Raw genomic sequence first — 24,221 nt, 5'->3', positions numbered from 1 at the left:
ATTTTTGTTCTCTTTTACCAAGAGGTAGGTCATTCTTTTTTTTTTACAAAACTTTAATAAAAACATTCAAATGTCACAACACGTGACGTCGTAAAAGTCATAAATTGCTGGAAAGGAAGTGACGTACTCAGGTCTTCTCTTATTGGACGGGCCAATCACGATACCTGCAAGATCTCGCGATACTTGACTTTCGAACACTTGAAGAAGAAGAAGGAGGAGGGGGTGAGGGGGGAGTCTTCACTTGGCGGGCAATTGAAAAAAATAATAATAAAAAAAAAAAGTGACACGGAAACAAACTGGTAAGTCTTTGTGAAATGTATTTATTTGATGTATTCAGATATCATCACCTGGCTGTTATAGTCTGACTGAATGTTAACTTTGTGAATTATCGCCGTGCCGTGGAAACTTAGTGCATTGACACATAGTCTGGCCGCCATTTTGCAGTCTTTGCTGCCAACTGCTAATTAACGTTGGACTTAGCGCGAATAGAAGCGGTAGAAAAACAGTTGAGGAATGAACTAACTCGGGGTTCTCCACCGCGTTGTGACCTTAAACAAGTGTCGTACCAAATTCATACCTGCCAACTTTTGAAATCAGAAAAACCTAGTAGCCAGGGTCCAGGGGCCGGTAGGTCCAGGACAAAGTCCTTCAGACAGGTTAAAATGTTGCTAAAACCATCACTTTTCTATCAGTCACAGTGACTTTTCAAAACAAAAATATTACAGCAAAAATCATATGGGTTGATTGACATGTTTATTCTGTAAGCTAACTTCAATAGTTTGAAATTATTTTGACAGTTAATGCCAGTTATCCTGTCAACCTTTCACAAGACTTCAATTTGTTCATTGAAAGTATAAACACTTTTTACAGTAAACAAATGGTAAAACAGTACTAAACATCCATCCATCCATTTTCTACCGCTTATTCCCTTTTGGGGTCGCGGGGGGCGCTGGAGCCTATCTCAGCTACAATCGGGCGGAAGGCGGTGTACACCCTGGACAAGTCGCCACCTCATCACAGTTTTGTTATTGTCATATTGTCTCTTCCTTTTGTTTTGGTATTGTCATATTGTCTCTTCCTTTTGTTTTGGTATTGTCATATTGTCTCTTCCTTTTGTTTTGGTATTGTCATATTGTGTCTTCCTTTTGTTTTGGTATTGTCATATTGTGTCTTCCTTTTGTTTTGGTATTGTCACATTGTCTCTTCATTTTGTTTTGGTATTGTCATATTGTGTCTTCCTTTTGTTTTGGTATTGTTATATTGTTTCTTCCTTTTGTTTTGTTATTGTCATATTGTCTCTTCCTTTTGTTTTGGTATTGTCATATTGTCTCTTCCTTTTGTTTTGGTATTGTCACATTGTCTCTTCATTTTGTTTTGGTATTGTCATATTGTGTCTTCCTTTTGTTTTGGTATTGTCATATTGTGTCTTCCTTTTGTTTTGGTATTGTTGTATTGTGTCTTCCTTTTGTTTTGGTATTGTTGTATTGTGTCTTCTTTTTGTTTTGGTATTGTTTTATTGTGTCTTCCTTTTGTTTTGGTATTGTTATATTGTGTCTTCCTTTTGTTTTGGTATTGTTATATTGTCTCTTCCTTTTGTTTTGGTATTGTCATAGTGTGTCTTCCTTTTGTTTTAGTATTGTCATATTGTGTCTTCCTTTTGTTTTAGTATTGTCATATTGTCTCTTCCTTTTGTTTTGGTATTGTCATATTGTCTCTTCCTTTTGTTTTGGTATTGTCATATTGTCTCTTCCTTTTGTTTTGGTATTGTCATATTGTGTCTTCCTTTTGTTTTAGTATTGTCATATTGTGTCTTCCTTTTGTTTTAGTATTGTCATATTGTATCTTCCTTTTGTTTTGGTATTGTTATATTGTGTCTTCTTTTTGTTTTGGTATTGTCATATTGTGTCTTCCTTTTGTTTTGGTATTGTTATATTGTCTCAAACAATTCCATTAAAAAAAAAAATTGGTGTCATTATTAACTTTCTGTCCAAGCTTGTATAATCTACTGCCTTGTTCAATTGTAAAAAATATTCTGTGCCTAAAATTCACATTTCTATCACAATTATCATACTGTAAACATGGTAAGCTAACTTCATTAAAATTAATAGTCCTGTCAATAGCATGGAATTACAATTCAAATGTAGTTTTTTTGTAAGCCTTTCAAAAGAATTCAAAATGTGAAAAATTAATGAAAATTAATTTAAGCCATCAGACACTTGAAAAGTGGCACATCACATCTCCATACCTGCCAATTACTCCGGTTTTCCCGTAATTAGTACGGTTTTCATCAACCTATTCCGGGTTACGGTTGCAGTGATAAAAAATACGGTTTTTCATTAATTAATTTTTTTATTTTTTTTTTTTAAGTTTTATTCACGAAATCGCATAACAACAATGACAATCGACACTGCTTCCCGTAACTTCCTATCGAGCCATTCCGAATGCTATTTATAGCACCGCTGCCAAGCACGAGGCACCAGTTGCCATTGTTTCCAAACGAGCGAACGATCATGGAATCAGCCGGAGAAAAATGGCAAACGAGTCTTAAACCGAAAAGAAAACTGCAGTCATTCCGTGAAGAATATTCAAAAGCCTATCCGGGAATAATGATCCGTTCCAAAAAGGGTGAAAACTACGCGAATTGCACCTTGTGCAGACAAGACTTTTCGATCGGACACGGAGGAATTAGCGATGTAAAAGACCACGTTGGGACAAAAAAACACAAGTCTAATGCCGTTGCTAAATTTGGATTTTAGCCACAAAAAGGTAATGACACCAATGTTATCTATTGGAATTGTTTAGTACTGTTATACTGTTAAAAGTGTTTATACTATTTATGCTTTCAAGTCCAAGTTGAAGAAATCTTGTTAAATGTTGACAGCATAACTACCAAAATACAGAAGTATGTCCTTAATATTTTTGCAGTGCTATTTCTGTTGAAAAGTTCAAATGATTACATTAGAGATGTGATGTGCCACTTTTCAAGTGTCTGATGGCTTCAATTAATTTTCATTAATTTTTCATATTTTGAATTCTTTTGAAAGGCTTACAAAAAAAACTACATTTGAATTGTAATTCCATGCTATTGACAGGACTATTAATTTTAATGAAGTTAGCTTACCATGTTTACAGTATGATAATTGTGATAGAAATGTGAATTTTAGGCACAGAATATTTTTTACAATTGAACAAGGCAGTAGATTATACAAGCTTGGACAGAAAGTTAATAATGACACCAATTTTTTTTTGAATGGAATTGTTTAGTACTGTTTTACCATTTGTTTACTGTAAAAAGTGTTTATACTTTCAATTAACAAATTGAAGTCTTGTGAAAGGTTGACAGGATAACTGGCATTAACTGTCAAAATAATTTCAAACTATTGAAGTTAGCTTACAGAATAAACATGTCAATCAACCCATATGATTTTTGCTGTAATATTTTTGTTTTGAAAAGTCACTGTGACTGATAGAAAAGTGATGGTTTTAGCAACATTTTAACCTGTCTGAATGCAATCAATCATTTTGCGTTGGCCTGAACCCCCCACCAGGACTTTGTCCTGGACCTACCGGGGCCTGCGGCCCCTGGACCCTGGCTACTAGGTTTTTCTGATAACAAAAGTTGGCAGGTATGCATCTCTAATGTAATCATTTGAACTTTTCAACAGAAATAGCACTGCAAAAATATTAAGGACATACTTCTGTATTTTGGTAGTTATGCTGTCAACATTTAACAAGATTTCTTCAACTTGGACTTGAAAGCATAAATAGTATAAACACTTTTAACAGTATAACAGTACTAAACAATTCCAATAGATAACATTGGTGTCATTACCTTTTTGTGGCTAAAATCCGAAAAACGTTGAAAGTTTTCCACTTGTATCGCTAGCAACGGCATTAGACTTGTGTTTTTTTGTCCCAACGTGGTCTTTTACATCGCTAATTCCTCCGTGTCCGATCGAAAAATCTTGTCTGCACAAGGTGCAATTCGCGTAGTTTTCACCCTTTTTGGAACGGATAATTATTCCCGGATAGGCTTTTGAATATTCTTCACGGAATGACTGCAGTTTTCTTTTCGGTTTAAGACTCGTATGCGATTTTTCTCCGGCTGATTCCATGATCCTTCGCTCGTTTGGAAACAATGGGCAACAGGTGCCTCGTGCTTGGCAGCGGTGCTATAAATAGCCTCGCGGAATGGCTCGATAGGAAGTTACGGGAAGCAGGTCGAATGTCATTGTTGTTACGCGATTTCATGAATAAAACTTAAAAAAAAATTATTATTTTTAATTAATGAAAAACCGTATTTTTTATCGCTGCAACCGTAACCCGGAATAGGTTGATGAAAACCGTACTAATTACGGGAAAACCGGAGTAGTTGGCAGGTATGCAAATTCTGTATGGCTGAAATATTTAGTAGCCCTGCCGCGGGAGCGCGCATGGGGGCGGAGCTTTGTGCCTTGTTTTTATTTTATTTATTTTATAAACCTTTATTTATAAACTGCAACATTTACAAACAATCGAAATAATAATAATCAAAATAAGTACAAAAACAGTACAAATCAGCACCAGGGGGTTGTAAACTCAATAAATAAAATAGAATGCAGTATATATATATATACCGTATTTTTCAGACTATAAGTCGCAGTTTTTTTCATAGTTTGGCCGGGGGTGCGACTTATACTCAGGAGCGACTTATGTGTGAAATGATTAACACATTACCGTAAAATATCAAATAATATTATTGATCTCATTCACGTAAGAGACTAGACGTATAAGATTTCATGGGATTTAGCGATTAGGAGTGACAGATTGTTTGGTAAACGTATAGCATGTTCTATATGTTACAGTTATTTGAATGACTCTTACCATAAGACTGAACTGGCTACAAAGTAAACAAAAACAGGATGCTGGATGACAGCAAAGACTTACTGTGGAGCAAAGACTTACTGTGGAGCAAAGACGGCGTGCACAATGTACATCCGAACATGACATGACAATCAACAACGTCCCCACAAAGAAGGATAAAAACTGAAATATTCTTGATTGCTAAAACAAAGTCAATGCGGGAAATATCGCTCAAAGGAAGACATGAAACTGCTACAGGAAAATACCAAAACAAGAGAAAAAGCCACCAAAAATAGGAGCGCAAGACAAGAAGTAAAACACTACACACAGGAAAACAGCAAAAAAACTCCAAATACCGTATTTTTCGGACTATAAGTCGCAGTTTTTTTTCATAGTTTGGCCGGGGGTGCGACTTATACTCAGGAGCGACTTATGTGTGAAATGATGAACACATTAGCGTAAAATATCAAATAATATTATTGATCTCATTCACGTAAGAGACTAGACGTATAAGATTTCATGGGATTTAGCGATTAGGAGTGACAGATTGTTTGGTAAACGTATAGCATGTTCTATATGTTATAGTTATTTGAATGACTCTTACCATAATATGTTACGTTAACATACCAGTTGGTTATTTATGCCTCATATAACGTACACTTATTCAGCCTGTTGTTCACTATTCTTGATTTATTTTAAATTGCCTTTCAAATGTCTATTCTTGGTGTTGGCTTTTATCAAATACATTTCCCCCAAAAATGCGACTTATACTGCAGTGCGACTTATATATGTTTTTTTCCTTCTTTATTGTGCATTTTCGGCCGGTGCGACTTATACTCCGGAGCGACTTATACTCAGAAAAATACGGTGTGTATATATATATATATATATATATATATATATATATTAGGGCTGCAACTAACGATTAATTTGATAATCGGTTAATCTGTAGATTATTACTTTGATTAATCGATTAATAATCGGATAAAAGAGACAAACTACATTTCTATCCTTTCCGGTATTTTATTGGAAAAAAAAAACCAGCATACTGCAGACATGTGATTTTTCCGTCTGAAGTCGGAATTCCGTCTTTTTTTAATCTCGGGATGTAGTCTCTTGAAACAATATTGTCAGTGGTGTAACAATCTTGAAGGTAAATATTTTCACACTTGTTTCATGCAATATGTCAGTGTCCTCACATTATTATTATTTCCTATTTTCAAATATGAGTAAACAATACTAAACATGTTTCATTATTTTCATAAATTTATATCCTATTTTGGCGAAAAGAATGAAATGTTTACATTTGGTATTTTGTTATATTTATAACTAAACTTGTAGGCAATTAGGCATATGCATTAAAACTGTGAATTGTTATTAGTAAATGGTGCTGTCTTTGTTTATTTTAGCATGTTAAATTGGTGAAAAACCAGGAGCTTCGGGGGGTGTCGCCCCCCTTGTCCCCCCACCAGGGCACCGAGCCTTCGTCCCCCAGACTCCCGGAAATGTTTTCAGTCTTTTTCATTGTGGTCAAATCACATGCCTGATACTGGCACCATGTTCTTTCAACTTGCCAAATAAAACAAGGAAAATGTTACAAAAATGCACACTTTTGACACCCCTGCTATAGATAATAAAAAATTAAATGTGATAAATCTATGGATAAAAAGCAGAGCCTGGCGACGCATGCGCGTTTATCATAACTCTCTCTCTCTCTCTGTCTCTGCCCCTCCCTCACCAATGCTGCTGTTTGTTTTGTTTTTAACCCCTTCTTAACCTTGAACGTACATTGAAAATACACGCAACCCTAACTCAAAATGCCGGACATTTGAGGCATTTTGAGTATTGTTTACACAACGTGCAGTACGCTACTTAATATGTCCGTGTGGAAACTCGTTCGGTACACCTCCAAACCGTACCAAAACCCCCGTACCGAAACGGTTCCATACAAATACACGTATCGTTACACCCCTATTATTTTGATTATTGTTTCTCAGCTGTTTATAAATGTTGCAGTTTATAAATAAAGCTTAAAAAAAAAAACAGAGCCTCAGCGCATGCGCATAGCATAGATCCAACGAATAGATTACTAAATTAATCGCCAACTATTTTTATAATCGATTTTAATCGATTTAATTGATTAGTTGTTGCAGCCCAAATATATATATTTAAATATATATATATATATTTAAATATATATATATATATATATATATATATATATATATATATATATATATATATATATATATAGTGCAAAGCCATAGACCAGGCCTGGACAATTATTTTGCCTCAGGGGGCCAAATTTAGATAAAAAAAAGTGTGTCTGGGGGCCGGTATATCTATTTTTAGGAACACTAATACAAAACCTCACAATAATGTCTGAATGCTAAAAACTTTATCACAGACCGCCCAAAAAAACAGAGTGGGATTTTACTTTTTTTTTTTTTACTAAATGAGACACCCAGAATGTACATGAAAATAAAGAATGTGGGATTTACAATATTAACTATGAAGGATAAAACACTGAATATTGACAACATATGAACGTCACACCCCCTCTCCATCCACATATTTTACAATCAAGCGAAACGCAACAAAAATGCAACAAACAGCAAAAAATTAACGCCAAGGGTAAAAAAACCCCACCTACTATCTGATACATCACTAAGCTTTAGAATTTTGTTGTAAAAAAAAAAAAGTTGTCAGAATTTTACTGTAAAATTTACATTTGTTTTTTTTTACTGTAAATAAAAAAAAAATGCAATTTTACAGTAAAATTTAGCACCTGAGCTTCCAGTTGTTTTTTGTTCTTTACTGCAAATCAACAAGTGTAGATTTTTCAGTGTATTACTGTAAATGCCAAAACGGCACCACAGTTTATTACAGTCCAAAAAAAAAGTACTGTTTTTTTCATTTAAAGAAAAATGCTGAAAAAAAACCACAGTAAATTTCACAATTTTACATTGCACAATTTGATGGATAACTTGCTTTGAAATCATTATTAGTATTTATTTCTATTGAAAAAAATGGTTTGAAAATATATTTTTGAATAATTAGACAATATTTAAGTTAACATAATTTCATGGAGTACTTTTTTTTTTTCTCAAAATAGAAAGAATACATTTAGTAAGAAAAGTTGCAGTACATTATTGATACATATTATTTCCAGGCTTTCGAGGGCCAAATAAAATGATGTGGCGGGCCACATCTGGCCCCCGGGCCTTGAGTTTGACACCAGAGCTTTAATCTGTGGCCCTCAGTGAAAAGTTTGTGCAACTAAAGGTGTCATTGTGGTGGTGTAGTACACATAACGGTCACTGGAGGGCGCATGTAAAAAAGGGTAACTGAACAGTTGAAACATTGAAAAATGTTTTATTTTTGTCCTTGATTTTTTTGCCACGTGTTTGTTACATGTTGTAAAGTCAGGCCTGAAGTCCCAAACAAAAATGCAACTATTGCATAAATACAAAGCAACATGAACCAAATAAAAAGGACATTTTGCTACAAGATGGCGACAACAAACCAAACTTTCACAGCAAAACCAAAAAAACTGAAGTGTTTTAAATCTGCTTTGGTTTTTTTATGTGTTGTAGAGAATTTCCACACAAAAAGACAGATGACCTTTAGTAGAACATTAACAAGTGCCTCCGGTTCCCCTCGAAAAAACCGAAAGAAAAGCACCGAGTCGCAGGCTTGAGGTACGAAAAAGACGCAAAAATCACAAAAGTAAACTTTTCACCTTCTTTCTGTGCAACGGGTCTTCATAAAGATCGAGTCAACAAAAGAAGCAGGGAGTAGGTCAAGTACAAACAATAAACAAACAGGAAGTAGGTCAAGTACAAACAATAAACAAACAGGAAGTAGGTCAAGAACAAACAGGAAGTAGGTCAAGTACAAACAAACAAACAGGAAGTAGGTCAAGTACAAACAATAAACAAACAGGAAGTAGGTCAAGTACAAACAATAAAAAAACAGGAAGTAAGTCAAGTACAAACAATAAACAAACAGGAAGTAGGTCAAGTACAAACAATAAAAAAACAGGAAGTAGGTCAAGTACAAACAATAAACAAACAGGAAGTAGGTCAAGTACAAACAATAAACAAACAGGAAGTAAGTCAAGTACAAACAATAAACAAACAGGAAGTAGGTCAAGTACAAACAATAAACAAACAGGAAGTAGGTCAAGTACAAACAATAAACAAACAGGAAGTAAGTCAAGTACAAACAATAAACAAACAGGAAGTAGGTCAAGTACAAACAATAAACAAACAGGAAGTAGGTCAAGTACAAACAATAAAAAAACAGGAAGTAGGTCAAGTACAAACAAACAAACAGGAAGTAGGTCAAGTACAAACAATAAACAAACAGGAAGTAAGTCAAGTACAAACAATAAACAAACAGGAAGTAGGTCAAGTACAAACAATAAAAAAACAGGAAGTAGGTCAAGTACAAACAATAAACAAACAGGAAGTAGGTCAAGTACAAACAATAAACAAACAGGAAGTAAGTTAAGTACAAACAATAAACAAACAGGAAGTAGGTCAAGTACAAACAATAAACAAACAGGAAGTAGGTCAAGTACAAACGATAAACAAACAGGAAGTAGGTCAAGTACAAACAATAAACAAACAGGAAGTAGGTCAAGTACAAACAATAAATATGTGGAATAAAAGGAACAAGATAGGACGTCCAAAAATGAGAACTAGTGCGAGTCCACTTATGAATAAAAAAAAAGGGAAGTTGTCCCTTCTTCAAAATCTCCATTTTAGATTTGATATTCAATAATCCATGTGCAGAACAACTTTTCCCAAACAATGGCTTTGTCCAAAAGACAACATTTTGGAAATGTGCTTTGTATTTGGAGTCAGTGCGCGTATGAACACATGAATGCTGCTGGTAGAAACATGCTTTGTACATTCTCTGTTGCATCTCATTTCTCTGTCCTCCCCCTGGAGAAGCTCACCAGTTTGTCCGTGTCAGGGAAAACAAGAACCCGGGTCACTCGTCCTCGTCGTCGTCCTCCTCCTCGCCGTCAGACAGCGAGGCGCAGGCTCGGATCTGCCGGTAGCGGTCCAGCCACTTCTCCACCATCTGCGTCACCAGCGGGTGGTCACGGCGCCGCGAGCTCTTCTGCAGCGCCACCAGGATGCCGCCGTCCGTCACGCAGCAGTCCAACCATTCCCTCAGCAGCTTCTCCTGCTGCTCCTCGTTGCCCGTCTGGAGAAACACCACCATCAGGTCGGTGCCCTCTCAATTCACACATTTACACACTTACAGAAGTCAGTGCACTTACACCCTCAGCATGTGGAGTAAATATGTTACGTCAATGCACTTATCACTTGGAGTACACATTATTCAGTCAATGCACTTTCACAATCTGCACTTTGAGTACACACTAAAAGTAAATATTTTAAGTCGATGCACTTCCACTCTTACGTTTACATTTTTAGTACATACTTAAGTGCTCACAGTGACGCACTGATGTCATTTCATACTTAAACAAAGCATTTTGGGTACATACTATCAAGTGAATGCACTTACATACTGACTTGCGTTTTGAGTACGTACCAATAAGTTAATACACTTTAAGGCTGTAACGACGCGTCGACGTAGTCGACGTCATCGGTTACGTAAATACGTCGACGTCGTTTTTATGCTTCGACGCGTCGCATATTTACGTCACACTGCCGTCATGGCGGAGCGCAAAGCAGATGATGCGAGCGAGGGAAAAAAAGCACGCCAAAAGTCGTCAAAAGTGTGGGAGTATTTCAATAAACAAATGTATATAATTCGGCATTATTTCGGCCAGTCGGCTTATAAAATCAGAGCCGATCAGTTTACGTTCGCGCGCAGGTATAACGCGGCGCGCTCCTGTCTCATCTGCTGGTGCGCGAGCCCGGTAATTAGACCGCTGTGTCAAATCAAGGAGTACAAAAGACGCCAGCGCAGAGTGGAAAAAGGTTTAGTTCATTACAGATAACCCAGAGTTGTGCCAAAAGTATGTAAGATTTAATATTTCTCTTCGTGGGTGTGGCGCACCTGTTGCGCTGGTGAGATGGGAGGGGGGGTTGTGTGCATGTAGCGTGCTTAGTCTGGAGGCTAAATACACACAGTGTGTTATGTAACTGTTGTTTAGTGTTGATATTCTTTGCTTGGTTTGATAAATGTTGGAGCAGTTTGCTTCATCAGGAGGGTGAAGTCGCTCAACTTAAAGTGTTGGATTTAACTGTGTTGGTGAGGGCGTAGAAAAAGGGGCATTTTTCTACCAGTAGACAGCGTTTAAGATTGAGTGTTTCACTGCTAAATTAATAATATATTTATATTGAATATGGATTTTAAATATGTATCTAAATAGGTGGTTAATTGGTTAGGTATTTATGTATTTGCATATTGGGTTTTCTGTTGCATTTATCTATTGTGTTTCTGGTGTTAAATGTATTTTATATGTATCTTGGTGCATTTATGTTGAGACAATTTATTTAAAATCTGTTTTAACTTAAAGGGAAAAGATGTGTCCATTTTCTTGCACTTGTTTAATGGTTAAGAGTTTGATAGCCTAATTAATCATTGTAAATTATGGGATTGATAATTGATTGGTTTTTTACAGCATGTTAATCTTGTGGTGTTTTGTCCTTAAAGGTTTTTCACCTACTAAAGAAGCTAAAGGCTACTAAAGACAGCTAATGACAGCTAAAGAAACTAAAGTCTATTAACACTGCTAAAGACTGCTAAAAAGACTAAAGAAGAAAAAAGAAGCTGTTTCTTGGTTGGAAAAACTGTTGCAAACTAAAGGAAAATAAAAGGAAAAAGTAACTACGGTCTGGTCTTTTGAGTGAAATCCAGAAGCCACATTCAGCATTGGTACATCCCTTCAAGTGTGGGATAAGCACAGCGAAAAAAGCAAAACACTTGACAGTTGTTGTATGCACACTGTGTCGAGCGGAAATGGCCTATCATAGCAGCACAACGGCTATGAAGGAACATTTGAAAAGAAAACACCCAACAGCGTTCTTGCCATCACCATCAACTAGTCAATCGTCCGCGTGAGTATACATTGTCATCATTACACAAAATCATGAATGTGTCATTTGTATCTGCGTTGTAAATTCATAAACTAAAACACTGTTTCGCTCTGAGAGGCGCGTTTGGCATGCCTGTTCAGTGTTTACAAAGACGCGCTCCTCTTTAACGCTAACGTTAATTAGTTGTGCAAATACCTTTTACAACATTAACAGTTACATATACTATGTACAAACCAACAATTAACTTTCACTTTAATCATATTATCATTGTTGTTATTAAGCAAAATAAGCAATACTTTTACTTTTGTTGAAATGTTTACACTGTTACAGAATATTTCGTTTTGCACTTTTTTGTATTGGATGTTTATCTTTATTTTTGCACATTTTAAAGCAAAATAAGCAATACTTTTACTTTAGAAATGCTTATACTATTGCAGAATATTAAGATTTGCACTGGATGTTTACTTTTATATTTGCACATTAAAAAGCAAATAAGCTACTTTTAATTTTGTTAAATGTTAAAAGTTTTAAATGTTTACATTGTTACAGAATATTTTGTCATGTTGTTGTCAATGTTGACTGAGTGGCCATACTTTTTTTTTTGTATATAAAAGTCATGCCTTTTGAAAAAACTGGCCAACATTTAGTTTTTCATCTTCATTTTAAATAAAAAAAATAATCTGTAAAAGGAAAAATAATCTATAGATTAATCGAAAAAATAATCTATAGATTAATCGATAGAAAAATAATCGTTAGCTGCAGCCTTAATACACTTACACACTTATGTTATGGAGTACATAGTATTAAGTGGATACACTTACACACTTATGTTTTGAGTACATACTTTTAAGTGGATACACTTATGTTTTGAGTACATACTATTAACTGGATACACTTACACACTTATGTTTTGAGTACATATTATAAAGTGGATACACTTACACTTATGTTTTGAGTACATACTATTAAGTGGATACACTTACACACTTATGTTTTGAGTACATACTATGAAGTGGATACACTTACACTTACGTTTTGAGTACATACTATGAAGTGGATACACTTACGTTTTGAGTACATACTATGAAGTGGATACACTTACACACTTATGTTTTGAGTACATAATATTAAGTACACATTGTTTACATTTTTAGTATATACTTGAGTACTCACAGTGACGCACTTATGTAATTTCATACTTAAACAAAGCATTTTGGGTACATACTATCAAGTGAATGCACTTACATACTGACTTGCGTTTTGAGTACGTACCAATAAGTTAATACACTTACACACTTATGTTATGGAGTACATAGTATTAAGTGGATACACTTACACACTTATGTTTTGAGTACATACTTTTAAGTGGATACACTTATGTTTTGAGTACATACTATTAACTGGATACACTTACACACTTATGTTTTGAGTACATATTATAAAGTGGATACACTTACACTTATGTTTTGAGTACCGGTACATGCTATGAAGTGGATACACTTATGTTTTGAGTACATACTATTAAGTGGATACACTTACACACTTATGTTTTGAGTACATATTATAACGTGGATACACTTACACTTATGTTTTGAGTACATACTATGAAGTGGATACACTTACACACTTATGTTTTGAGTACATAATATTAAGTACACATTGTTTACATTTTTAGTACATACTTAAGTACTCACAGTGACGCATTTATGTAATTTCATACTTAAACAAAGCATTTTGGGTACATACTATCAAGTGAGTGCACTTATATACTGACTTGCGTTTTGAGTACATACCAATAAGTCAATGTACTTACACACTTATGTTTTGAGTACATACTATTAAGTGGATACACTTATGTTTTGAGTACATACTATTAAGTGGATACACTTACACACTTATGTTTTGAGTACATACTATGAAGTGGATACACTTACACACTTATGTTTTGAGTACATACTATTAAGCGGATACACTTACACACTAATGTTTTGAGTACATATTATAAAGTGGATACACTTACACACTTATGTTTTGAGTACATAATATTAAGTACACATGGTTTAAATGTTTAGTACATACTTAAGTACTCACAGTGACAAACTTATGTACTTTCATACTTAAAGAAAGCATTTTGGGTACATACTATCAAGTGAATGCACTTACATACTGACTTGCGTTTTGAGTACGTACCAATAAGTCACTTACGTGCTAAGAATGTCCTGAAAGGTTCAGTGTAAGTATGGAAGTGCACAAGTTGAGGCACAGAAATAGTCCTTACCTCCTGCGCTGACAGGAAGTGGATGTGAAGCAGCTTCCTCTCGCTGTCCACCAGCGGCAGGAAGGTGACGGTGACGTCGTCGTCCGTGTTGAGGTTGGCGCCCGCGCCGCGATTGTCGAAGCCGTCGTTCTCCATGGCCACCAGCGCCGAGAAGTGTCCGCGCGTGTAGCCCAGGGCGATGGGACTCTTCCAGCAGAAGCTCTGCTCCCACAGGAGAGGCAGGTACACACCTGGAACAAGCACACCCTCAACACTTTGCTTTTTGCACCACCTTGGATGGAGTTCAAGTGGAAATCTGTCCTTGGAAAAAAAAAAACGATAAAACTATCAGAAGCCTGAAGAAAGTCCGTTTGGGAAAATACGTTCAATTCTGTTGGTTTTATTTGGAATATTGGCCCTAGAGCAGGGGTCTCAAACTCAATTTACCTGGGGGCCTCTGGATGCAGAAACTACGTGAGGCTGGGCCGCAAGAAAAGATTTGAATAAATTCACCTTCTTTGAATGGCTTTCCCGCCCTCGCAACCATCTCACTCACCATGTCGCTAGCTTTGACTGCTGCATCGCTCTTTTCGCTTGCTTTCTTGATGAAATCTTGTTGCCTCAGTAGACTGGTTTTAAAATTTGCAACCCGGTTCACTCTCTCATCTCCCTGGTATTTTGCATACTCCTCAGCATGTCTAGTTGTGTAATGACGTTTCAAATTGTATTCCTTGTGCACCGCAACTTTCTCTGTGCAAATAAGACACGTCGGGGTGCCCATGTGCCATACTTGCCAACCTTCCCGATTTTTCCGGGAGACTCACGAATTTCATCCATCCATCCATCCATCCATCTTCTTCCGCTTATCCGAGGTCGGGTCGCGGGGGCAGCAGCCTAAGCAGGGAAGCCCAGACGTCCCTCTCCCCAGCCACTTCGTCCAGCTCCTCCCGGGGGATCCCGAGGCGTTCCCAGGCCAGCCGGGAGACATAGTCTTCCCAACGTGTCCTGGGTCTTCCCCGTGGCCTCCTACCAGTCGGACGTGCCCTAAACACCTCCCGAGGGAGGCGATCGGGTGGCATCCTGACCAGATGCCCGAACCACCTCATCTGGCTCCTCTCCATGTGGAGGAGCAGCGGCTTTACTTTGAGCTCCCCCCGGATGACAGAGCTTCTCACCCTATCTCTAAGGGAGAGCCCCGCCACCCGGCGGAGGAAACTCATTTGGGCCGCTTGTACGCGTGATCTTGTCCTTTCGGTCATAACCCAAAGCTCATGACCATAGGTGAGGATGGGAACGTAGATCGACCGGTAAATTGAGAGCTTTGCCTTCCGGCTCAGCTCCTTCTTCACCACAACGGATCGATACAGCGTCCGCATTACTGAAGACGCCGCACCGATCCGCCTGTCGATCTCACGATCCACTCTTCCCCCACTCGTGAACAAGACTCCGAGGTACTTGAACTCCTCCACTTGGGGCAAGATCCCCTCCCCAACCCGGAGATGGCACTCCACCCTTTTCCGGGAGAGAACCATGGACTCGGACTTGGAGATGCTGATTCCCATCCCAGTCGCTTCACACTCGGCTGCGAACTGATCCAGTGAGAGCTGAAGATCTTGGCCGGAGGAAGCCATCAGGACCACATCATCTGCAAATAGCAGAGACCTAATCCTGCAGGTTGTATAATGACGTTTCAAATTGTATTCCTTGTGCACCGCAACTTTCTCTGTGCAAATAAGACACGTCGGGGTGCCCATGTGCCATACTTGCAAACCCTCCCGATTTTTCCGGGAGACTCCTGAATTTCAGTACCCCTCCCGAAAGTCTCCCGGGCCAACCATTCTCCTGAATGTCTTCCGATTTTCACCCGGACAACAATATTAAGGGCGTGCCGTGATGGCACTACCTTTAGCGTCCGCTTTTTCACCATACAAACAGCGTGCAGGACCAGTCACATGTTGTATGCGGCTTCTGCATACACACGAAAGTGACTGCAAGACGTACTTGGTCAACAGCCATACAGGTCACACTGAGGGTGGTTTGGTGGTAGCGGGGGTGTATATTGTAGCCCGAAAGAGTTAAGGCTGCAAAGGATTCTGGGTATTTGTTCTGTTGTGTTACGGTGCGGATGTTTTCCCGAAATGTGTTTGTCATTCTTGTTTGGTGTGGGTTCACAGCGTGGCGCATATTTGTAACAGTGTTAAACTTGTTTGTAAGGCCACCCTCAGTGTGACCTGTATGGCTGTTGATCAAGTATGTCTTGCAGTCACTTGTGTGTGCCTGCAGAAGCCGCATACGACATGATTGAATGGAGAAAAAGACGGTGTGATGACATGTTGTAGAGGACGCTAATGGCAGTGCCATCACGGCACGCCCTCAATGTTGTCAAGAGCCATATACCACACCGTGATTGGTAGGTTCCTTCAGCTCCGCACACAACGTTGTCAAGCGCCATTCATTTCAAACTCGCGGGCCGCACTAACATCAAACTTTTATATTAAGGTGGGGGCCGCAAAATAACGTCTCGCGGGCTGCAATTGGCCCGTGGGCCGCGTGTCTGAGACCCCTGCCCTAGAGTGTCCGCCCTGAGTTCAAACCCCGGCCGAGTCATACCAAAGACTATAAAAATGGGAGCCATTACCTCCCTGCTTGGCACTCAGCATCAAGAGTTGGAATTGGGGGTTAAATCACCAAAAATTATTCCCGGGCGCGGCCACCGCTGCTGCTCACTGCTCCCCTCCCCTCCCAGGGGGTGATCAAGGGTGATGGGTCAAATGCAGAGAACAATTTTGCCACACTTCATGTGTGTGTGACAATCATTGGTACTTTAACTTTAACTACGTCTTCTGGATGAAAATGGCTAAAGCAAAGTAGACCATAGACTTTTTTTTTTTCCCACGCAATTGACTTGTTTGTTTTAGCTGCGATAATAAAAAGTATTAGCATCACTAAGCGTTTACTTTTCAACTGATACGGTACCTGGGAATTGACACCAGTAACCAATTTTCGATACTTTTGTACATACAAGCAAGTAACTAGTTAGTGTAGACGTTAGAGATGCGCGGATAGGCAATTATTTCATCCGCAACCGCATCAGAAAGTCCTCAACCATCCGCCATCCACCCGATGTAACATTTGATCAGAACCGCACCCGCCCGCCATCCGCCCGCACCCGCCCGTTGTTATATATCTAATATAGACGATGCAAGGCATTAGTGAGGTTATAAAGCTTTTGCCTGTTAAAGAAAGGAGACTGATCCAATGCAGCACAGACATTCGCGTGCCACGCTGTCACGACCCAGACGCACACCAGTGCACAATCATATGGGAGCCGCACTGAGCGCACCTCCAAGCGCGTCTCGCTGCCGGCGACGGCCGGGTATGGTCCCGACGCTCCAGCGCCATCCATTTTCAGGGCTAGTTGATTCGGCAGGTGGGTTGTTACACACTCCTTAGCGGGTTTCCGACTTCCATGGCCACCGTCCTGCTGTCTATATCAACCAGGGTGAGCCCCACCCCTTTCGTGAGCGCACTGCGCGCGGAGTGACCCCTGTTACGCGCCCCCGGCAACAGGGGTGGCGGGCAGGTAAGCTGCGCGGGCGGAGCGCGCGGAGTGACCCCTGTTACGAGCCCCCGGCCACGGGGGTGGCGGGCAGGTAAGCTGCTTACCTGCTGCGCGTGACGCCGGCCGCGGCGAAGGCGGACGAGGCGGGGTGTCGGTGCGGTGGTGACCCTGGACGTGCGTCGGGCCCTTCTCGTGGATCGCCTCAGCTACGGCTCCCGGTGGGGCCCTCTCGGGGGAAGGGGCCTCGGTCCCGGACCCCGGCGAGGCGTCGGGGAACTTCTCCGCTCCGTAAAAGTGTCCATCTCTTTTTTTTTTTTTCTTCTGTTGTGGCATATGCTGCAGGTGCCTGCTCGTTTTTCGTATGTGGGTAACAACATTTAACTATGTATATATATTTCCCAATTGGTTTAACTGCCACCCGCCTGAATCTATTTAAAATCTAATTTTTTATTTTTTTTTTCAACCGCCCGACCCGACCCGCGGATAAAATCTAATTTTTTTAAATTTCATCCGCCCGATCCGCGGATAATCCGCGGACTCCGCGGTTGTGCCCGCAAACCGCGCATCTCTAGTAGACGTGGTATCACTGTGGCTATCACTGTACGTTCAACACACTCAAACAGGAAGTGCTCACCTTGAAAGCGAGTGTACCCCAGCGTTTCCCCACGGAAACTTTTGTAATACTTCACTCCGTAGACGATGATGGGCCTGCGAAGAATGTGTGCAAGAACGAAGATGTGCGTCTGCTCCAAGCTGGATCCTGGCTGTGAAGGAAAACGCAAAACATATCAAAAAAAAACTATCAAAATAAAACAGGAACTTATTAGTGAGTGGCTTCTTGCGTCGTCATGACAGCCACTTTGGAGCGCACGTGAGCTCACCTGACTTGCCAGCGAGAGGATAAACGCCCAGTCTTCCTGCCACTGCTCCTCCTGGAGGGAAAAGTGCAAACCGAAACTTTGGGAATACCAGGACTCCCACTCCTTCCAGCGTGTGTAGAACCTGCACACACACATCAGCTCTTGTCACTTCCCATTATTTGGCTCTTCAGCACACGACTAATCAAAGTGTTCCATGGAGATCAGTAGTGTTCAAACCTTGTGACTTATATTTAATATATATATATTATATTCTAGATCTTCATACGTGTGTTTTAGATGTGTGTACATGTGTTTTAGATCTTCATACATGTGTTTTAGATCCATGTACGTGTTTAACATCTTCATACGTGTGTTTTAGATCTTCATACGTGTGTTTTAGATCTTCATACGTGTTTTAGATCCACGTACGTTTGTTTTAGATCTTCATACATGTGTTTTAGAGCTTCATACTTGTTTTAGATCTTCATACGTGTGTTTTAGATCCACGTACGTGTGTTTTAGATCTTCATATGTGTGTTTTAGAGCTTCATACATGTGTTTTAGATCTTCATACGTGTATTTTAGAGCTTCATGCGTGTGTTTTAGATCTTCATACGTGTTTTAGATCCATGTACGTTTGTTTTAGAGCTTCATACGTGTTTTAGATCCACGTACGTGTTTTAGATCTTCATACGTGTGTTTTAGATCTTCATACGTGTTTTAGATCCACGTACGTGTGTTTTAGATCTTCATACGTGTGTTTTAGATCTTCATACGTGTGTTTTAGATCCATGTATGTATTTTAGATCCACGTACGTGTGTTTTAGATCTTCATACATGTGTTTTAGAGCTTCATACATGTGTTTTAGATCTTCATACGTGTATTTTAGAGCTTCATGCGTGTGTTTTAGATCTTCATACGTGTTTTAGATCCATGTACGTTTGTTTTAGAGCTTCATACGTGTTTTAGATCCACGTACGTGTTTTAGATCTTCATACGTGTGTTTTAGATCTTCATACGTGTTTTAGATCCACGTACGTGTGTTTTAGATCTTCATACGTGTGTTTTAGATCTTCATACGTGTGTTTTAGATCCATGTATGTATTTTAGATCCACGTACGTGTGTTTTAGATCTTCATACGTGTGTTTTAGAGCTTCATACATGTGTTTTAGATCTTCATACGTGTATTTTAGAGCTTCATGCGTGTGTTTTAGATCTTCATACGTGTTTTAGATCCATGTACGTTTGTTTTAGAGCTTCATACGTGTTTTAGATCCACGTACGTGTTTTAGATCCACGTACGTGTTTTAGATCTTCATACGTGTGTTTTAGATCTTCATACGTGTTTTAGATCCACGTACGTGTGTTTTAGATCTTCATACGTGTGTTTTAGATCTTCATACGTGTGTTTTAGATCCATGTACGTATTTTAGATCCACGTACGTGTGTTTTAGATTTCATACGTGTTTTAGATCCACGTACGTTTGTTTTAGATCTTCATACATGTGTTTTAGAGCTTCATACTTGTTTTAGATCTTCATACATGTGTTTTAGATCTCCATACGTGTGTTTTAGATCTTCATACACGTGTTTTAGATCCACGTACGTGTGTTTTAGATCTTCATACGTGTGTTTTAGATCTTCATACGTGTATTTTAGAGCTTCATGCGTGTGTTTTAGATCTTCATACGTGTGTTTTAGATCTTCATACATTTGTTTTAGATTCACATACATGTTTTAGATCTTCATCCATGTGTTTTAGAGCTTCATACGTGTTTTAGATCCACGTACGTGTGTTTTAGATCTTCATACGTGTGTTTTAGATCTTCATACATTTGTTTTAGATTCACATACATGTTTTAGATCTTCATACGTGTGTTTTAGATCTTCATACGTCTTTTAGATCCACGTACGTGTGTTTTAGATCTTCATACGTGTGTTTTAGATCTTCATACATTTGTTTTAGATTCACATACATGTTTTAGATCTTCATACGTGTGTTTTAGATCTTCATACGTGTGTTTTAGATCTTCATACGTGTGTTTTAGATCTTCATACGTGTGTTTTAGATCTTCATACGTGTGTTTTAGATCTTCATACGTGTGTTTTAAATCTTCATACGTGTTTTAAGTTGTCTGTCTGTCCCTAACCAGAAAGAGCCCTCCATAGGTTGTCTACTTACACCTGAATTTTGTGACACTTCTGCCGTGCAAGATTTGAGCGAGCGCATTCAGAAGTGTGTGTGTGTGTGTGTGTGTGTGTGTGTGTGTGTGTGTGTGTGTGTGTGTGTGTGTAATACAGTCTGCGTGTCTGAGGTGTGCCTACATTTAACCAACCAGGCAATTTAAACCAATCAGAAACAAGGTAGAGCTGAGGCGTGTGAGAGAGAGCCGCGAAGAGCCGCCTTATCTTTTTTCTGATTGGTTTAAATTGTGTAGCGTCGTCCATGGTTGGTTCACAGTGGATTGATGACTTGGTCTGGGATTGGTTAGTTCCATCAGTCTGTACAACATGTGAAGGTGTAAGAAGAGTTGTGTAGAACTCCTCCTTGCCTTTCTTTATAGTCACCACTAGTGGGCGCCTTTCTTTATACTCACCACTAGTGATCATGTGATTGAAGTCAACAACCAGGACCACACTCCAACACTTGCTCAGACCTTCCAAACTTCACACAATTTAACCCTTTTTCACACTTATATTCCCCATTCACTACTCTATATTTTCTTTAAAAAATAATAAAAACCTCGGTTTTCGCAGCTTGCTGTAGTTTGAGTGACTGACTGATTGATGGAACTAACCAATCCCAGACCAAGTCATCAATCCACTGTGAACCAAGCATGGAAGACACTACACAATTTAAACCAATCAGAAACAAGGTAAGGCGGCTCTTGGCGTCTCTTTCACACACCTCAGCTCTACCTTGTTTCTGATTGGTTTAAATTCTGTGGTTGGTTAAATGTAGACACATCTCAGATTGTATTACACGCTCACAAATCTAGATGCGCTCAAATCTTACACGGCAGAAGTGTGACAGAAGTCAAGTAGACACGAGGGTTCTTTCTGGTTAGGGACAAACAGACAACTTAAAACACACTCAAATTAATATACAGACACACAAATTAGTACACACGCTCACAAATACATTTAAAAGATTAAAGCTGCAAGCAGCGTTGGTCGGGCCCGCGTATTTGGCAGGTGCTAGTACTAAGTGTCCCAATACTTTTGTCAAGTTTTAGTCCCAAGTGTCCAAATACTTTTGTCCAGTTGCCCAATGCTTTTGTTCAGTGGTAGTAGTAAGTGTCCCAATACTTTTGTCCAGTGGTAGTCCTAAGTGTCCCAATACTTTTGTCTACTTTTAGTCCGAATTGTCCCAATACTTTTGTCTACTTTTAGTCCGAATTGTCCCAATACTTTTGTCTAGTGTACCTACCTTGTCTGCATTGTGTGGGCACGCTGGTGCTTCCTGCTTTTAAGCAGCGCAGCAGCATCAGCGCAGCGGTTTTTGAAGGCTCATAAAATCAAAACCGGAGCAGTTAGAAAAATTATTTCGATAACTTTTATTTGGAAGGGTTCAATCTCTCTCCTGTGTTATTTTGAAGCTGAAACGACAAACGCGCTCAGAGGAGATAATGTTTGAAGAGAAGTGACCGGTTTATAAAAAAAAAATTGTTTTGAAGGGGAAATTGCAAACTTCCTGTTGATTTTTGCTGAGGGTTGTCAATCTATGAAATGTAGGTCTAAGTAAGACCTACATAGAGGTTTTTGTTTCATGTCTCTCCGACTTTCCCAGTGGGAGTTACAGGCAGTATTGTCATTTTTTTCTTCCGAGGAGCAGTTTTTTCGGCGTTTTATAAAAAAAATTGCGGTAGAGCACAATTTTGAGATTTGGGGTTCGGTTTTTTCATTAGATCGCAATTTTAGCCAGTCCTGATGTGTGTGTTCAGTTTGGTGAGTTTTGAAGCATGTTAAGGGGGTCAAATTACAGCTCAAAGAGGCAAAAGTGACTGTTTTTTGTACTTTTTTGTCTGGAAGGGGGAATTGCCAACTTCCTGTTGATTTTAGCCCGAGAATGTACTATTATGAAATGTAGGTCTAAGTCAGACCTACATAGAGGTTTTTGTTTCATGTCTCTCCGACCTTCCTAGTGGGAGTTACAGGCAGTCTAGTTTTTTTTTTTCCCTAGGGGGCGCTAGAGCGCAATGTTGAGTTTTGTGGTCCGTTTTTTTTTTTAAAAAAAGGCAATTTTCGCAGGTCCTGATGTGTGGGTCAAATATGGTGAGTTTTGAAGCATGTTAAGTGGGTCAAATAACAGTTTAATGTGGCGGCGGAAGAATAAAGAATTAAAGCTGCAAGCAGCATTGGTCGGGCCCGCATATTTGGCAGGTGCTAGTCCTAAATGTCCCAATACTTTTGTCCAGTGATAGTCATAAGTGTCCCAATACTTTTGTCTACTTTTAGTCTGAAGTGTCCCAAGACTTTTGTCTAGTGTACCTACCTTGTCTGCATTGTGTGGGCACGTTGGTGCTTCCTGCTTTTAAGCAGCCATCTTAAAAAAACAGCAGCGCAGCGGTTCTTTGAAGGGTCATAAAATCAAAACCGGAGCAGTTAGAAAAACGCTGTTCTGTACTTTTATACACAAGGGTTCAATCTCTGTCCTGTGTTAGTTTGAAGCCGAAACGACAAACGCGCTCAGAGGAGATAGTTTTTGAAGGAAGGTGACCGGTTTTTACAAAAAATTTGTTTTGAAGGGGGAATAGCAAACTTCCTGTTGATTTTTGCTGGGGGTTGTCAATTTATGAAATGTAGGTCTAAGTGAGACCTACATAGAGGTTTTTGGTTCATGTCTCTCCAACCTTCCCAGTGGGAGTTACAGGCAGTTTTGTCAGTTTTTTCATCCGAGGAGCAGTTTTTTGTGCGTTTCATTAAAAAATTGCGCTAGAGCACAATTTTGAGATTTGGGGTTAGGTTTTTTTATTAGATCGCAATTTTTGCCAGTCCTGATGTGTGCGTTCAGTTCGGTGAGTTTTGAAGCATGTTAAGGGGGTCAAATTACAGCTCAAAGAGGCAAAAGTTACTGTTTTTAGTACTTTTTTGTCTTGAAGGGGGAATTGCCAACTTCCTGTTGATTTCTGCCCGATGATATACAATTATGAAAACTAGGTCTAAGTCAGACCTACATACAGGTTTTTGTTTCATGTCTCTCCGATCTTCCTAGTGGGAGATATAGGTAGTCTAGTTTTTTTCTTTCCTAGGGGGCGCTAGAGCGCAATTTTGAGTTTTGGGGTTCGTTTTTTTTTAAAAAACGTAATTTTTACAAGTCCTGATGTGTGGGTCAAATATGGTGAGTTTTGAAGCATTTTAAGTGGGTCAAATTACAGTTTAATGTGGCGGCGGAAGAATAAAGAATAAAACCTTACAAATTCAATAGGTCCTTATGTCCCATTGCATAAGGACTCCCTTTGGGAGTCCTTATACAATGGGCCATGCGGGCCCTAATAAAACCTTACAAATACAATAGGTCCTTATGTCCCATTGCATAAGAGTCCTTATACAATGGGCCATGCGGGCCCTAACTAGTATTCTGTTCTGCGTCCTCTTCTACTGATGTTTTCCTCAAGCATACTGAAAGATCACGAAGCTATGGTGTCTACGGGAAGGGAAGACTATTATATG

General features: G+C 39.2%; 2 protein-coding genes across 3 annotated transcripts in view; both read right to left on the bottom strand.

Annotated features, from left to right (window-relative positions):
* Positions 1–8,199: 8,199 nt before the first annotated feature.
* Positions 8,200–9,774, bottom strand: LOC133577724 (uncharacterized). 2 transcript variants are annotated; one of them, XM_061931748.2, is made up of 2 exons: positions 8,762–9,774; positions 8,200–8,709 (listed from the first exon to the last, which is right to left on the bottom strand). In XM_061931748.2, the coding sequence occupies exons 1-2, from the start codon at positions 9,772–9,774 to the stop codon at positions 8,607–8,609; spliced, it is 1,116 nt and encodes a 371-aa protein (XP_061787732.1). In that variant the 3' UTR covers positions 8,200–8,606. The 2 variants fall into 2 exon arrangements, with proteins under 2 accessions (XP_061787732.1, XP_061787811.1); XM_061931827.2 differs by having other exon boundaries at positions 8,201–8,709; positions 8,795–9,774.
* A 69-nt stretch (positions 9,775–9,843) lies between these two features.
* The window catches only part of LOC133577504 (ubiquitin thioesterase Zranb1-like), a 70,278-nt gene continuing 55,900 nt past the window's right edge, over positions 9,844–24,221 (bottom strand). Inside the window, exons 7-10 of the mRNA XM_061931442.2 lie at positions 18,568–18,688; positions 18,321–18,450; positions 14,146–14,375; positions 9,844–10,062 (exon numbers count right to left, since the gene is read on the bottom strand). Coding sequence (XP_061787426.1) covers positions 9,844–10,062; positions 14,146–14,375; positions 18,321–18,450; positions 18,568–18,688 — 700 coding nt within the window. The remainder of the gene's footprint in view (positions 10,063–14,145; positions 14,376–18,320; positions 18,451–18,567; positions 18,689–24,221) is intronic.

The sequence above is a fragment of the Nerophis lumbriciformis genome, linkage group LG02 (genome assembly GCF_033978685.3).
Source record: "Nerophis lumbriciformis linkage group LG02, RoL_Nlum_v2.1, whole genome shotgun sequence".
Lineage (NCBI taxonomy): Eukaryota > Metazoa > Chordata > Actinopteri > Syngnathiformes > Syngnathidae > Nerophis > Nerophis lumbriciformis.
Note: the sequence above shows the minus strand (reverse complement) of the source record. Positions and strands in the feature narration are given on the sequence as shown.

What these genes read in the sequence shown, in the direction of transcription:
- LOC133577724 (XM_061931748.2), bottom strand. Translation starts at nt 9,774, where the DNA reads ATGCAACAGAGAATGTACAAAGCATGTTTCTACCAGCAGCATTCATGT. An exon ending in GTTTATTGTTTGTACTTGAC is followed by an intron (nt 8,710 to 8,761) that starts CTACTTCCTGTT and finishes TTTGTTCTTGAC; the next exon opens with CTACTTCCTGTTTGTTTATT.